Raw genomic sequence first — 17119 nt, forward strand, 5'->3', positions numbered from 1 at the left:
CACTTCATACGTTTCAAAGGCTTTTATCGACAATTACATGACATTTATGCAAAGAGTCAGTATTTGCAGTGTTGGCCCTTCTTTTTCAGGACCTCTGCAATTCGACTGGGCATGCTCTCAATCAACTTCTGGGCCAAATCCTGACTGATAGCAACCCATTCTTTCATAATCACTTCTTGGAGTTTGTCAGAATTAGTAGGTTTTTGTTTGTCCACCCGCCTCTTGAGGATTGACCACAAGTTTTAAAATCTGGGGAGTTTCCAGGCCATTGACCCAAAATGTCAACGTTTTGGTCCCTGAGCCACTTAGTTATCACTTTTGCCTTATGGCACGGTGCTCCATCGTGCTGGAAAATGCATTGTTCTTCACCAAACTGTTGTTGGATTGTTGGAAGAAGTTGCTGTTGGAGGGTGTTTTGGTACCATTCTTTATTCATGGCTGTGTTTTTGGGCAAAATTGTGAGTGAGCCCACTCCCTTGGATGAGAAGCAACCCCACACATGAATGGTCTCAGGATGCTTTACTGTTGGCAGAACTGATGGAAGCGCTCACCTTTTCTTCTCCGGACAAGCCTTTTTCCAGATGCCCCAAACAATCTGAAAGAGGCTTCATCGGAGAATATGACTTTGCCCCAGTCCTCAGCAGTCCATTCGCCATACTTTTTGCAGAAGATCAGTCTGTCCCTGATGTTTTTTTTTTTTGGAGAGAAGTGGCTTCTTTGCTGCCCTTCTTGACACCAGGCCATCTTCCAAAAGTATTGGCCTCACTGTGCGTGCAGATGCGCTCACACCTGCCTGCTGCCATTCCTGAGCAAGCTCTGCACTGGTGGCACTCCGATCCCGCAGCTGAATCCTCTTTAGGAGACGATCCTGGCGCTTGCTGGACTTTCTTGGACGCCCTGAATCCTTCTTAACAATGCAGTGGAAAGTTTTTTTCGGGATTAAGTTAATTTTCATGGCAAAGTAGTAAAACTTAAAGCAGCAACTTTTCCAATTTCCAATATTTATGTAATTCTCAAAACTTTTGGCCACGACTGTATATTGTAAAATACATCAAATGTTTTGACCTTATATAAATGAAAGTATGCAAATCTCGTTGGTCAGTTCTGAATATTAAGTTGTGGGAAAAGCAACAGACTATGACAATCTGACATACTTTACTGGGATTAGAAAACATTCCATAAGACACCTGAATCAGCTCTTTAAAATTCTGAAAGTTTGCTTGACTACACAGTACATTTGGATTTATTTGGTCAGGTAGGAAAATTAAGAATAAGCATAAATTGCCTGTTTCTATGTGTGTGCAAACAAAATGTTTAATCTTCCAAAGCTAAGCACCAATAAGCGTCAGCACGTCCTGTATCTAAAGGTGCGTGGGTGCATCAGCGGGTGCTGAGTGTTGGAGTTCAGTCTTTTTCTCACACTCTGCACAGAAACTCTTCCACTCTCAAAACAGTCTGCTGTTATCACAGTAGGAGCTGGTGACTGCAGTTCTCTGACACCAACCAAAGCCAGAGTGACCTGCAGAGCGTTTGATAAGAATATGGCTCAGATTTTGAGCCCCCTGAGGCATAACAGTGATTGTTTGGTGTTAGAGGGTGTTTAAATGAAGTGTGTTGTTATTATGTCACTAGACACAATAAAAGCAAGGCTTTTGTTAAGGTTCAAAAGACGAGATAACAATTCGGAAAAAGCTTCATAAAGATCCATAACTATCTATCTCCTCTATCATCATCATCACCATAATCAATATCATCTCAAATTTGAATAATATAATTTATATTTCTGGTAACAACTACAGAACCAAACCTGCAGAGAAACTAAGAAACTAAGGATGCTGATTATGTATGTATGTGTGTGTGTGTGTGTGTGTGTGTGTCTGTGATGGGAGATTATCCAGACCAAGGGCATACTGGACAAATTTAATAAGGACAGCTAATAACAACAGCTATCGCTATACAGGGCAAGGCAGACAAGAGAAGTTTATTTTATTAGAGACTATACTGAATTAAGTATTTTCTCTGTTAGGAATAAACCTTGTTCACTTTAGTTTGATTTTTCCTTTAAATTGGTGGGATAAAAAAAAAACATGTTTAATTTAGGATCCTCAAGTCTTAAAAGGATTAGTTAATTTCCAGAATGGAAATTTCCTGCTTTTCTTACTTAGATTTTTTGTCTTGTTTCCAGCCAAAATATCTAAAACGTCTTAAATCAAGAAGGATTTTCTAGACAAGTGAAAATTGTCTTGTTTTCAGAAAAAAGTCAAAATTAATTAAATTAAGTTAATAAAATTATTTTTTTTTCTTAAAAACTAGCAAAATAATCTGCCAATGGGGTAAGCAAAATAATCTTGTTTTCTGCTTGAAATAAGATTATTTTACTTATTCTAAGCAAAAATCACTTAATTTTGACTTCTTTTTACTGAAAACAAGACAATAATTTTTACTTGTCTAGAAAATCCTTCCTGATTTCAAACACAGTTTTAATGCAGCTTCAAAGGGCTCTACACAATCCCAGACAAGGAATAAGGGTCTTATCTAGCAAAACGATTGGTCATTTTCTAAAAAAAACAACACCACCACAAATTTATATACTTTTTAACCACAAATGCTCATCCTGCACTAGCTCAACCTTACGCACTGCATGATCACGCAAGTGGAAGTACCGACCCAGTGTTTACAAAGCGAACATGCAAAGAAAGTCAAACGCCCTTTACAAAAAAGGCAGACAATTTGAAGTTTGAGGAGAAAATGAGATGGAGTTTTTCACCCTACCTTTCCTTGTTGAAATGAAAGTACACAGATGAAGAACTAACCATGTGTGACCTTCCCCAAGTGATTACGCAATGCGTGAAAATATAATTAATTTTTATTTTTAGAAAATGACTGATTGTTTTGCTAGATAAGTCTCTTATTCCCCAGCTGGGATCATGTAGTGCCCTTTGAAGCTGCATTGAAACTGCAATTTCAACCTTCAACCTGCTGATCCCAATTGAAGTCCACTATATGGAGAAAAATCCTGGAATGTATTCCTCAAAAACCTTAATTTTTTTTTCAACTTAAGAAAGAAAGGCATGAACAGCTTGGATGACATGGGGGGGTGGTTTTCAAAATGATTGAAATTTTATCTCCTATTCGCCATCATTCTCATGTTTTATAAAAAGCTTTAAATCACCTGGAAGGCCTCCTTTGCAATAACATCATCTGGATCTCCTCTGGCCCACGGCTGAGAAGGTCTGGACTGCAAACTGCGTCCAAAGATGTCAATGTAGAAGAAGACATATTCCTCCTTAGGGAGACCTGCCCTGTGGAAGTGCACCATCAACTGCCGGAAGACATCCGGAGAACAGCATACAAACACCACTGTAATGAAAAAGACAAAAAACAAAGGACATCGACATTAGAAGAGACACAAGAAAAACTTTAGCCTCTTCACCATTCATATCAAGCTTTCCTTTATATGAGACAGAAACCCAAACATAGCGTGTTTGCACTCCCATTAGCACTTTTACCAGAAATGATTAGGTAATCAATACCACAATGTCATTATCACATCATAACGTGTCAGTTTAACACATCCAGACAGGAATTAGCACGTGTGTGCATTTTTGCTCATGCGTGTAAATGTGTCTGTATGGTGCATTAATCCATTTATGGCCCTGAGTGTGTCTGGACTGTCTGTTCTATGCTTTTAGCTTCACACGTCATACTGTACATGTTTTTGTGATTCATTCACACTGCATAATACTGTTCTCCTAAACAGTATTTTTGTCTTGTTTTCCAGTAATATAAATATCTTTAAAAAAAAAAAAAAACATTTATTTGCTAGATAAATTTACATTTATGCCAAAATTGCATGAAGTATTACTTCAGTGAGGTTTCTGTTTAAACTGAAAAAACACTAATGGGATCGGTTAATAAAATGTTTTTTTTTTTCCAAGTAAACTTGTTTTGTTTAAAAGATGTTTAGATATTTTTATTAAAAAACAAGACAGAAATACTGATAAAGAAAATGATTTTTTGCAGTGTACATATAACCAGAAGAAACATTCAGCATTGTTATTGAGCTAAACAGGATGTTTCATAAGAATGATAAGGAATAGATTTTATATGAAACGGATGTAAGCTTTCAGATAACAAAAACATACAGGCGAGAGAAGCGAACACCAGTAAGGAGAGAAAGAGATCCGGACATGAAAACAAAATGCTTCATTAACTCTGATCAAATGAGTGAAGTGATCATAGAGACAGCGAGAGAAAGCGATAGAACTTGACTCCAGACCAAACAGTCATTTGCAGAGTGAGGGTAATTGCAGGAGACCTATGCTAACAGCCACGTATGTGTGTGTGTGTGCTGCTCAGAGACTAAATGTGATTTCAGTATGTGGATAATAATGAACACAAGCTGAGAGATGGATTTAGAATTTTAGAAGAGATCTGTGAATGAACATCCATAAGCATTTCTGGCAATATAATAGAATATGAGTGAAGTATAGGGGGAATATCCATCCATCCGAGACTTAACTTTGTGGAAATCTGAAACAAAAGTAAATGTCCCCTGAGAGCAAACAGATCAATATCAACCTGTGAAGGTCAGAAAGGGGGACAGGATCTAGACGGAGACAGACAGGCAGTCAGTCAGTCTGTCTCTCACTCAAGTCTTTGTCTTTGAGTAGTGAGGGAGCCCAATGACATTGAAAGGCAAAACTTGTTCTGGCCCCCAAATGTGTGTGTGTGTGTGTGTGTGTGTGTGTGTGTGTGTGTGTGTGTGTGTGTGTGTATAATTCGGAATCTAACCAGTGTGCTACAAACAAACGTTAACACTTTGAGAGCTTCTTTTTTTTCTAAATATCTTCACAATTCAGTACATATGAAACAAAAACTGGCTTTTAATGGGTCTAAACTGGTCATTAGCTGGTTCAAGCTGCTAGACATTTTGGATCAGCAACAAACTAGTCTCGCGTAGCCAGACCTTCAGACTGACGCTGAAGGTCTGGAATTCATAGCAGCTTTTATTGGCCAAGGCCCGCCCATACAATAATGACTGATTGCAGAACAGCAGAACCATACGTCACAGCAGTCACACGGCAGCAGCGCCACGGCAGCAGGCTCAGACGGTAGTGGGCGGAGTCTCCTGCTGCAGCCCAATCAGGTCCCACAAAATATCCGTCCTAAATAGTATTAGAAAATAGAATTGGTATGTCCTAAAAAGCATTCCAAAGATTTCCGGACGGTCTACTACAATTTACCTTTAGAATTCGAAGTACGGATTAATGCGCACTCTAACGGCTATTATATTGCCCCCAACACATTGAGTGTTGAACGAGGATTTGATTAGAACTACAAATACGCATAAAAAGTGTAAAAAACTACAAACATGGCGTGTATGCGCGACCAACGGATGGGTAGAAAAATGGGGTTTAAGTTATAAATAATCAGTGTGTAACCTTATAAAAATATATATTTATTTAATGTTATTCGCATTATATTTCATGTGCAGCAACATAATGAACTTTTATAATGGCAGAAACAAATGATGAGAGTCTGCTGGCCAAAGAGCCCTTCATGTTTCACTTTGAATTTAAGGATGATATGGACATTTCCTTAATGAGTGTGTGAACAAATCATGCCTCTGGATTAATTGCATGTTTAAAGAGTTTTGATTTATTTTAGGTTTAAACTAATTTAGTTAGGTGAGTAATGTGTGGTTATTATTGTTGTTAAATGTGTGCCTTCTGTGCTATATGTTTTGTTTGATTTTGTAATATTTTTTTGGAAAATTCAGTTTGTGATGGGTATAGTGTATAGTACATGGTATTATGTACAATGAAAAATTGGTTAATACTGAAATGATTAGGTAAAAAATATAGTTTAACTAAATAAAAACATTCTATTGCTCAAGTTTTGTTTTGTTTTTTGTTTGAGCTTTGTACTCAGTTTATACTGTTTAAAAATATATGGAAAAATATAGACGTTTTTCCTGAACGCGGAGTCCGACTCTTAACTGAAAGAATGCTTTGCATTTCCGGTCTGCATTGTTTCTAGTCAAATTAGGGTATATTCCGAGCTGATAAACTAATGTTAAACCTATTAAAATGTTTTTAAAAAAGCACATGGCTCCATAGCGCCATCACTTGGCAATGTCGCAATGACCGTAATTTGTCAGTGCCTCACTTTAATGAGTGTGTAGATGACACGAAGCAGCGGAAGTTAGCTACATTAAAAACAGATGGACGCTATTTGAATGGGTTCCTATGGAGACCGGAACAAAAAAGCATTCAATCTGACGTTAGAATTCGTAATGGCGGCGCTCATCGTTTACTCAGGAAAAAGGTCTATAAGTTGATCATTATTTTCACCCACTTTCGATCTCAGATGGAGACTCCGCCCACTACCGTCTGAGCCTGCTGCCGTGGCGCTGCTGCCGTGTGACTGCTGTGACGTATGGTTCTGCTGTTCTGCAATCGGCCCTATCTCCGCCCAGAGCCATACATCTCTCTGTATGGCTCTGTCTCCGCCCATAAGGCCGTTTGACCGACATGTCAAACAACCAATCACAGTTCGTTTCGTTCAGAGTCACGTGTCGGTGCGTGGAAATGTCCCCACAACAACAGACTGGGGTGCAACAAGTCAGTCATTGAAATAACCAGCATTGAAAGTTAACGAAGAAGAGGGAGAACAAGCAGTAAGTGAGTAATTTGTTCGCGAACATCGCAAATGTGTATAACAACAATGGCGTCTGCATAAGCATCTTTTAGCAAAACGCGAGTAAATCAGTCTGCGCTTTGTTCCCGGCGGACCGAAAATAAACGCGACACTCGCGTCTCCCGGAAATCCGATCAAATTCAACTAATCAGATCACGACTTCGACATTCCTGAAGTGTTTCCAGTTAAGCGGACCATATGCATCAGACGTTTAGCCAACGTTCTGTGGGCGTGACGTCTGAGGCTGAGACTAGCAACAAACCAACTACCAGCAGGTCATACCACATTAAAGGGAAAGTTCACACACACACACACACACACACACACATGTTTGTTTTTGTGAATTGTGGGGACATTCCATAGACGTAATGGTTTTTATACTGTACAAACGATATTTGCTATCACCCTACACCTTCCCTACACCTAAACCTAGCCCTCACAGGAGACTGTGCATATCTTTACATTCTCAAAAAAACGTATTCTGTATGATTTATAAGCCTTTTGAAAAGTGGGGACATGGGCAATGTCCTCATAAGTCACCCTCTCCTTGTAATACCTATGTCATACCCATGTTATTACACACATTTGTGTCCTGATATGTCACAAAAACAAACAACACACACACACACACACACACACACACACACACACACACACACACACACACACAGGGCTCTCAAGTGTCACGCATTGAGCGTGACAGTCACTCATTTCGGTCTATTGTCACGCACTCCCGCCACACATTGTATTTCTTACGCAGAAAAAACTATTTCATATACCGCAGCGCCCAACATTTCTCTGGCCGCACCGCTCTCGCTATGGATTAAGGAACCGGCAGGATTCAATCGCGTCTCCCCTTGAGTTCTTAGTCGAGCCTGCCACTTATCAGCCAATCAAAAAAAAGAAATAGGCTACACAATAGCCAATCAGAAAATAGCAATATTGTATCTGGGTAAGATTTAACGCAACAACCAATGAAAAAAAGCATCCTGAAATTGTTCACCATCTTCCTCGTTCACCCACAGAGGAAACCACTGGAGTCCCGAGCATCACTTTGAGCATCTGCTCAGAACAAGTAGTCTAGGCCTAGTCATATTTTCGTTATCACACGATGACTGACATATTGTCATATTATAAATATATCTCTCTCCAATAGGCTTAATAATTTTATTAGCACTAAATTAATTCAAGTGTATTGCATAGTTGATGTTATAGGTCACTTTTAAAATCACACATATTTTATAATTATATCCTGGCCATGGATGCATTAATCATTGCATCTGTCTTTCAAAGATGTCAGGTAAAAGGCAACAAACACTTACAACAAACAAAACCAGTCATAATCTCATGCAAGTCTGAGCAATTATTAATACACTAATAATAATATTAATAATGGGGGGGGGGGGGGGCGTGATGAGATGTCACTCTTGCCTGTCTTAAAACTTGAGAGCCCTGACACACACACACACACACACACACACACGTTGGGTTTACATGTTTTATGGGGACATTCCATAGGCGTAATGGTTTTTATACTGTACAAACCGTATTTTCTATCGCCCTACACCTACCCTACACCTAAACCTAGCCCTCACAGGAGATTGTGCACACTTTTACTTCCTCAAAAAAACTCATTGTGCATGATTTATAAGCCTGTTTCCTCATGGGGACCTGAGAAATGTCCCCACAAGGTCAAAATCTACTGGTATTCCTATCCTTGTGGGGACATTTGGTCCCCACAACGTGATGAATACCAGGTGCACACACACACACACACACACACACACACACACACACTCTCTCTCTCTCTCTTTAATGTAATTCCAAACTTGTATGTGGAACATAAATGAAGATATTTTGAGAAATATATATTTTTTGTTCACACAATGGAAGTCAATGTGCTCTGATGTTTGGTTCCCAACATTCTTCAAAAAATCTTTTGTGTTGCGCAGAAGAAAGTCATACAGGTTTGGAACAACATGAAGCAACAACAGAATTTTTTTTATTTTTTGGGGGGTTAACTAGCCCATTAACTTGGTTAAGGTTTTTGAAACATGGTTTCTGGTTAACAAGCTACTTAAACCAGATAAAAATTGCTAAAAAGTAGGGATGTGACGAGATCTCGTGCATGTCTCGCAATATCTGACTGGTCTCGCAAGAACATGACGATATCATTGCAAAACTTTTTTGCATTTATTCAGGAGATTGCAATAGTGAAACAAGTCTTTATTAATTGAGACTAATTGACACTGATTTTTTTTAATGTATTTTTTAAAAGACTTGCAATGAACATTTTGTCAGAACCACTAGTAAATTACGTTATTTTGTTTAGATTTTTAGTCTTTTTTTCTTCAGAATCATGAGAAAATCATGATCTCCCAATTTATTTAAAAAAAATTTGATTTTCAATTTATCGAGAATCATGCAGCTTTAGTTTGTTTATTACAGCATATAAGTCATTAAAATAGAAGTTAAATTTCATAAAGTACAAGTTTATATCAAAATGCACATGCATTTTGTGTTTTTCAGTTGAATAAAATACTATTTTTCCCTATATATTTCATCACTGAGGAAAATCTCGTCTCGTTCTTGTAAACCTAGTCTCGTGTCTCGTCTCGTGGGATAAGTGTCTTGTCTAAGAAGCATATACCATGTGTATTTTCTGTAGGGTCAGTAACTAAAAACAGCATGCATCTTAAAGGGATAGTTCACCCAAAAATTAAAATTCTGTCATTAATGATTCACCTTCATGTCGTTCCAAACCCTTAAGACCTTTGTTCATTTTTGAAACACAAATTTAACATTTTTGATAAAATCCAAGAGCTTTCTGACCTTGCATAGACAGCAACACAACTAAAACATGAATAGTGGCGGAGACTGACACGGAAGAGAAAAAATTGTTGAATTAAGACGTTATTTTTGTTTTCTTTGCACACAAAAAGTATTTTCGTAGCTTCATAACATTACGGTTGAACCACTGATTACACATGGACTATTTTAACAATGTCCTTACTACCTTTCTGGGCATTGGTATGTTTCAGTTGCATTGCTGTCTAAGCAGGGTCAGAAAGCTTTTGGAGTTCATCAAAAATACCTTAATTTGTGTTCTGAAGATGAACGAAGGTCTCACGGGGTTTAAAATGACATGAGGGTGAGTAATTAATGACAGAATATTTATTTTTGGGTGAACTATCCCTTTAAAAACTGTGTGGAACAACATCTTGGATGTTACCCTCTCATCCCATCAGTACAAAACACTTATAGACAGATTTGATCTGAAAAACACACACAGAGCACTCTGCAGGCTACTAAAGCAACACATAACAGCAAAGTAAAACAGCGAATATATAGGAGGATAAAAAAATCCAACTGTGAGTGAGTCAGAGGTTCAGTTCTTTGTGTCTGAAGTCAATACTAAACTAACGCGAACCAGACCTTTAACTGCCCACATGACTCTTGCCATTACAAAACCCAGCTGTCTATCACTCTGACAAGAGTGAAACAAAGAGAAAGTATGAAGAAACAACAAGGATGTGCAAAATGCAGCCTCAAATACCAAACTGCATAATTTGCATAACAATGCAAATTTAATCAGGACTTTCTGATTTCCCCAGTTCATGAAAGATCAGGACCCACAAGAGCGAGTGCATCGACTTCATTTTTGCTATGATTACGAAGGCATGTCCATAGGATAAATGCAATTTTCTTTGGGAAAGGAGTACATCAGGTGTGAGAGCAACCTGTCATTGAGATAAAACAGTCCATTACACACTCAAATGCACATCATTATCAGATAAAGCCCTTGAGAGGTGCTGCTGGCAGATTTCCAGCCTAAGGGAGGAAAATGCTATTTTCAATGCTGTTAAACATTAACTAGTCTAGCACTGAGCAAATGAGTTACTCGCATTTTCTCAGACGCACACGTAACATTCCTGAACATGTTTTCCCTGGACAGGAGTGACAGAACATGAGTGGGTGTTTTTGAGGACCAAATAGAGTTTAACGTCTGCATATATGCATGCGTTGAAGACGGATATGGAAGACAAGATATTGTGCAATTCATTGTGCAAAAAAGTATTCACGCAGCTTCATAAAATTACGGTTGAACCACTGATGCCACATGGACTATTTTCACGATTCCCTTACTTCCTTTCTGGGCCTTGAATGTGTCAGTTGCACTGCTGTCTATGCAGGGTCAGAAAGCTCTCGGATTTCATCAAAAATATCTTAACTTGTGTTCCAAAGATGAACGAAGGTCTCATGGGTTTGGGACAACATGAGAGTGAGTAATTAATGACATAATCTTTTTTTTGGATGAACTATCCCTTTAAACTTTATACATTTAGGCTTCTATTCTTATGAAAAAAAAAAAAAAACAGGATGATAAAAAAGCATCTTAAAATTGTATATATAGACAAAAGAATTGTCTATCAGTTCAAAACTCTGCATTCCATTATATCTCCACACCAACTAGACCAGGGGTTCTCAACCTTTTTTATGCCGGGGCCCACCTCCTTCTCGGGTCAATTTTGTAAGGCCCTCCTATGCCTGACATTTCCTCTAAAAGTGTTTATTTTTTTAAACTTTTTTATTAACCAAAACATTTGTTTTGCCTTTTTATTCTTCTACTGCATGTTATAAAAAACCCTCAAACAAACAAACTTTAAATTAAAGCTGAATTTAAAAGAAAACCCTCTGCTGAGTTCTAACTTTTTGACATATTGACATTTTGTACACATATATATACATTATATATATATACATTATATATATATATATATATATATATATATATATATATATATATATATACACACACATACAGATTTAAAGCTACTGAATTCTTTAATTCAGACATTCTTTAGAACTTCAGAGTCCTTTTTTTTCTTAAGTAAGTGAACCTGCCAAACAGAACAACAGGGAGATGCCAAAAGACCACTCACTAAACCTGTCCATTTGAGCTGGACAGACTGAATATCAACGGTTTGTATCCATTACAAAATAAACATACAAATGAAAAATACAGCAAATACATTCTAAATCTGTTGATGCTGGTGTTCATATGTGCATAAACACCACTGACCCTCAAAAGATCCACCTCTATGGGTGAGCATTTATTATAAAACACTCACAGGACCTTCATTTTGACATCTATGCAAATATTTTGAAATTTCACGCAAAAATTCTATGGATCAGAGCCCCGAAAGCATGAATAGTTTGTGAATCAATAGCGGACTAATGCATGCCTAGACTCCGATATAGGTGTGTCATACATTACGCGCAAGTTACTATTACTCAGATCGTCTTTACCTTCACATTAGCGCGAGGGTTTGTTTCATGCAGCAAATAGATAAAGTAGAGACCTGTTTTCCCACGGGGGTATAGATTACTTTTATGCGGGCTTTTGCTGGCGGGAGTGGGACAAAACACGAATGTCGCGGGCTGAGCGGGACGAAATAACATAAATTTCTCCGGAAACCGGCAGGCGCGGGACTAAAATATCCGTCCCTGGCAGAGTTATGTGAGCGGAGCGCGGAGTGAAGCGGTGTGATTTTGAAAGGAGGTAGGAGCGGATTTTTGAAAAGTCGGAGCGTTGTGGTTTTCACGCGCTCCACCACCGCTCCATCATGAGTACAATTCACGCCAACTGTCCGTAATATCACTGCATATTAAGCAAGAATTCACATGTTAAACATATTTAATAAGCTACTAAATATATTGTAGAAGCCTACTTTTTTGTACAGCTGCTTTGCAAATAAACTTGAATTGAATTGAATTGAATTGAATTTAGCTAGCTTGATAGAGATGGATCACGCAAATCAGAAAGAATGTGAAGGCTATTATCACGGCAATAGACATGAGCGGTAAATTATAGTTCACAAGGAATTAGTTTGTGGCTTCTAGATACTGAGTATTTTTAGGTGAACAACACTTATTCACACACAATCGCTCTGTCAATAATGCATTAAAACAAATGTAATGGTATCCGATTTAGAATGAGCAGAAATAACTATGATGAAAACGTAGTTATTTTCATTACAAACTTTGCACTGCAAAAAGCAGAAATTATACTCTTTAATGCTGACAATGTTATTAGCTTGGCATGTGGTAGGAATAAAGTTTGCACAGTAGTGTTCCAAACTCTCCTGTTATTATATATTTTTTTATTTTAATACATGTTATGAACAGGACTGTTATATTTCAAACATACAGATTTTTTTTTCTTTTTTTTTTTTTTTGACGCGGAGCGGTGTTTCTGATATCAGTGAGCGAGGAGTGGAGCGGGAGCGGGAAATAATGAACCCGGAGCGGAGTGATTATTAAATGCACGGAGCGCGGAGGGGAAATTGTTGCAGCTGCAGGCTCCACTCCGCTCTCATACTCTGGTCCCTTGCAGGTCTCTGATGACGCTTGCGTGCAGCAGTTGGAAGTTTTGAGCCGCCGTTCAGTCTGTATTTAACAGTGCGATGAGGCTTGCTGCGCCGAGTCCAAAGCAATCAGTCACAGAACACGAAAGAGGCTTGCTGTGATCATTTTAGAATAATATTTAAATTAATTTTAAGCCATCTCGCGGCCCACCGGTTGAGAATCCCTGAACTAGACCATGTGTAAGAGTGAGTCTGCCCTCTCAACAAGAGCTAATCACAGCCCTGCTTGCATGGAATCAGATGAGGAGGTACGTTGTAATTGCAATCGAGAAAAACGGCCGCACACTGCGCTCGAACGATAATGATGGGCTCTGCTCAGAAAATGCAATGTCGTTCTCTAATACAAACATGCTACAATTACACTGACAGCCAGAATCAGAGAAAAAGCACACATTTTTTTCTCTGTTGCATTTAAGGAAACCCAGATTGGTCGTGTTCTCTGAAAACAACACCATTAAGAACGTTACGTTCACATGTATGTCAATGTATGCTCTACTCTTGCTGTCTTTTTATTCTGTCTTCTCTATTTGTAAATTTACACCACTCTCTGTCTGCATGTTTGATAGATCATGGAAGACTGTTACAGCTTCATTTCTGCACTGACTGTTTTGATCCTAGACCACAAAACCAGTCATAAGGGTACATTTTTTGAAATTCAAATTTTTGAAAGTTAAATAAATAAGCTTTCCATTGATGTATGGTTTGTTAGGATATGATAATATACAATTTAAAAATCTGGAATCTGAGAGTGCAAAAAAAGAAAAAAAAAAAGAAAAAAAAAAAAGAAAAAAAAGAGAAAATTGCCTTTAAAGTTGTCCAAATCAAGTTCTTAGCAATGCATATTACTAATCACAAATTAAGTTTTGATAGATTTATGGTAGGACATTTAAGAAATATCTTCAGGGAACATGATCTATACTTAATATCCTAATGATTTTTGCCATAAAAAAATTCTCAAAGAAATTATGTTTTTTTGAAGAAAACATTTCAGGATTTCTCTCCGTATAATGGACTTCTATGGTGCCCCCGAGTTTGAACTTCCAAAATGCAGCTTCAAATGGCTCTAAACGCTCACAGCCGAGGAAAGAAGGGTCTTATCTAGCAAAATGATTGGTTATTTTCTAAAAAAAAAATACAACTTATATACATTTTAACCTCAAATGCTCATCTTGTCTAGCTCTGAGTGTACTCTGTGTAGAGATTAAAAGGTACATAAATTGTAAATGTTTTTAGAAAATAACCGCTCATTTCGCTAAATAAGACCCTTCTTTCTCGGCTGGGATCATTTAGAGCCCTTTGAACTTTTGCATTTAAACTGCATTTTGGAAGTTCAAACTCAGGATACTATATGGAGAGAAATCCTGAAATGTTTTCCTCAAAAAAAAAACAATTTCTTTAAGACTGAAGAAAGAAAGACATGAACATCAAAGGAATGACAAGGAGTACATTAGCTGTAAATTTTTGTTCTGTAAGTGAACTTCTCCTTTAAGACAAAGGTTTTGTAGTTCAGGGTCACATATGTGCCCCTGGACAACAAAACCAGTCTTAAGTCGCTGGGGTATATTTGTAGCAATAGCCAAAAATACATTGTATGGGTCAAAATTATTGATTTTTCTTTTATGCCAAAAATCATTAGGAAATTAAGTAAAGATCATGTTCCATGAAGATTTTTTGTAAAATTCCTACTGTAAACCTATCAAAATGTAATTTTTGATCAGTAATATGCATTGTTAAGAACTTAATTTGGACAACTTTAAAGGTGATTTTCTCAGTATATTAAATGTTTTGCACCCTCAGATTCCAGATTTTCAAATAGATGTATCTCGGCCAAATATTGCCGTATCCTAACAAACCATACATCAATAGAAAGCTTATTTATTGAGCTTTCATATGATGAATACGTCTCAGTTTTGTAAAATTTTACCTTATGACTGGTTTTGTGGTCCAGGGTCACATATATGCTGAAACTGTTATGTTTAAGCTCTTCCACCCTTCCCTTTAAACCATAATTAAAGTGCTTCAGTACATTATAAAGAATATCGACAATACAGTTGCAGGCACACCCACTCACGGCTCCAAAAAACGATTAGAGCAATTACAACAGGAAATAGCAGCAGTTCTATTGATCTGGAAGGAAGCCTTGAAGCCTATTTCTGACGTATCTGTTGACCATGAAGGGGGAGCAGGCGGGGACACGGACGGCTTCGTCCGTGCTCACTTATTCAGCTATTTGTTGACAAGATAATCCATCTAGGCCTGAGTGATCTCACAGAAGATAAAAGAATTGCCATGATGTGTTCAGATTCACCCTACAAGCATCCAAATGGAATCTCACTGTGAGAGAGAAGAAAACGTCGATGATTACAATGATATCAATTGTACAGAATCAGACAGGGCGGAGAGGAAGTAAAGGGAAGCCTTAACCACAACTCTCACAAGAGCTTCCTGCTTGGCTCCGCACAAAAATACAAACGAGATGGAATGGCCTGATGGGGTTCAAAGGGACTGCATCAGCGTTTATTTTACATTTATGGAGATATATATATATGAACGCTAATGTATTATTTATTCATATGAAATGGCACATCAGCAATACATCTTATGACTCAGACACTGGTACAGTATTTATTTTTAAGGTCTAGTGTAATCCTAATCATTGATAAAATTCACTTTTAGAATTAGGGGTGGGCGATATGACCAAAAATCTTTTTTGCTTTAAATAAGGTCTTTTTGATACCATATACATATATAATTTTTGTCACCAGTGTCAATATCACAAAAAAAAAAAAAAAAACTCAAGCTCACTAAAGACATGCAAACACTCAACGATTAAATAAGAATAAGAAACTAATTACAAGCAACAGGACCAAAAACTACAGTGGAACAAATAAATAAGAAATGCTTTATACAGTCATGTGAAAAAGTTAATTGACTCGCAATGAAAAAGCTGAAAGATAAAGAAAGATAAAACAGCACCACAATGACATTTTGTTCATACTATCGTGTAGGTTTAGGTGTAGTGCAAATGGTACGTTATTTTAAAATTATAGTTATAGAGTTATAGTCCATTCAATGGACATTTCAAGTCAGAACTGCTGTGACATACAAAACCAACATCACATAAAATGTACCATATGTACGTTCATCTGCTCTAGGGGGAAAAAAACCTGAACACTCTTTTAACACCACTCAGTGAATATTTCACATCGAACGTCACGAAACATACATGGTAAAATTTTACATCTTGTGAAACAGTTCCAACAGGTACGTTTTTGTCATGAGATCAGGGTGCCAAAATCTCTACCGGCTGACAAATTTATACTGGTATATTGCCCACCCCTATAAACACATTAAAGCAGTGGTTCTCAATCCTGGTCCTGGGGGACCCCTGCTCTACACATTTTGCATGTATCCCTTATTTAACACACCTGATTGAGATGATCAACTCATTAAGAGAAAGATCCATGAACTGAACTAACGAGCTGATGATCTCAATCGGGTGTGTTAAATAAGGGAGACATGCAAAATGTGCAGAGCAGGGGTCCCCCAGGACCAGGATTGTAGTTCATTTTCAGAACAAAAATGTACTCACCCCCTTGTCATCCAAGATGTTCATGTCTTTCTTTCAAACATTTTAGGATTTCTCTTCATATAATAGACTTCTATGGTGTCCCCGAGTTTGAACTTCCAAAATGCAGTTTAAATGCAGCTTCAAAGGGTTCTAAATGACCCCAGCTGAGGAAGAAGGGTCTTATCTAGCGAAACAATCTGTTATTTTCTAAAAACATTTGCAATTTATATACTTTTTAATCTCTACACAGAGTACACACAGAGTTAGACAAGACAAGCATTTGAGGTTAAAAAGTATATAAATTGTAATTTTATTTTTCTTTCTTTTTTTTTTTTTTTTTTTTAGAAAATAACCGATCATTTTGCTATACAAGACCTTTTTTCCTCGGATGTGATCGTGTAGAGCCATTTGAAGCTGC

General features: G+C 37.6%; 1 protein-coding gene across 1 annotated transcript in view; it reads right to left on the minus strand.

The window, feature by feature from the left end:
• npr1b (natriuretic peptide receptor 1b) overlaps positions 1-17119 on the minus strand; it is a 68554-nt gene that overhangs the window by 30579 nt on the left and 20856 nt on the right. Inside the window, exon 3 of the mRNA XM_073847185.1 lies at positions 3173-3360. Coding sequence (XP_073703286.1) covers positions 3173-3360 — 188 coding nt within the window. The remainder of the gene's footprint in view (positions 1-3172; positions 3361-17119) is intronic.

This window comes from Garra rufa, chromosome 9 (assembly GCF_049309525.1).
Source record: "Garra rufa chromosome 9, GarRuf1.0, whole genome shotgun sequence".
NCBI lineage: Eukaryota > Metazoa > Chordata > Actinopteri > Cypriniformes > Cyprinidae > Garra > Garra rufa.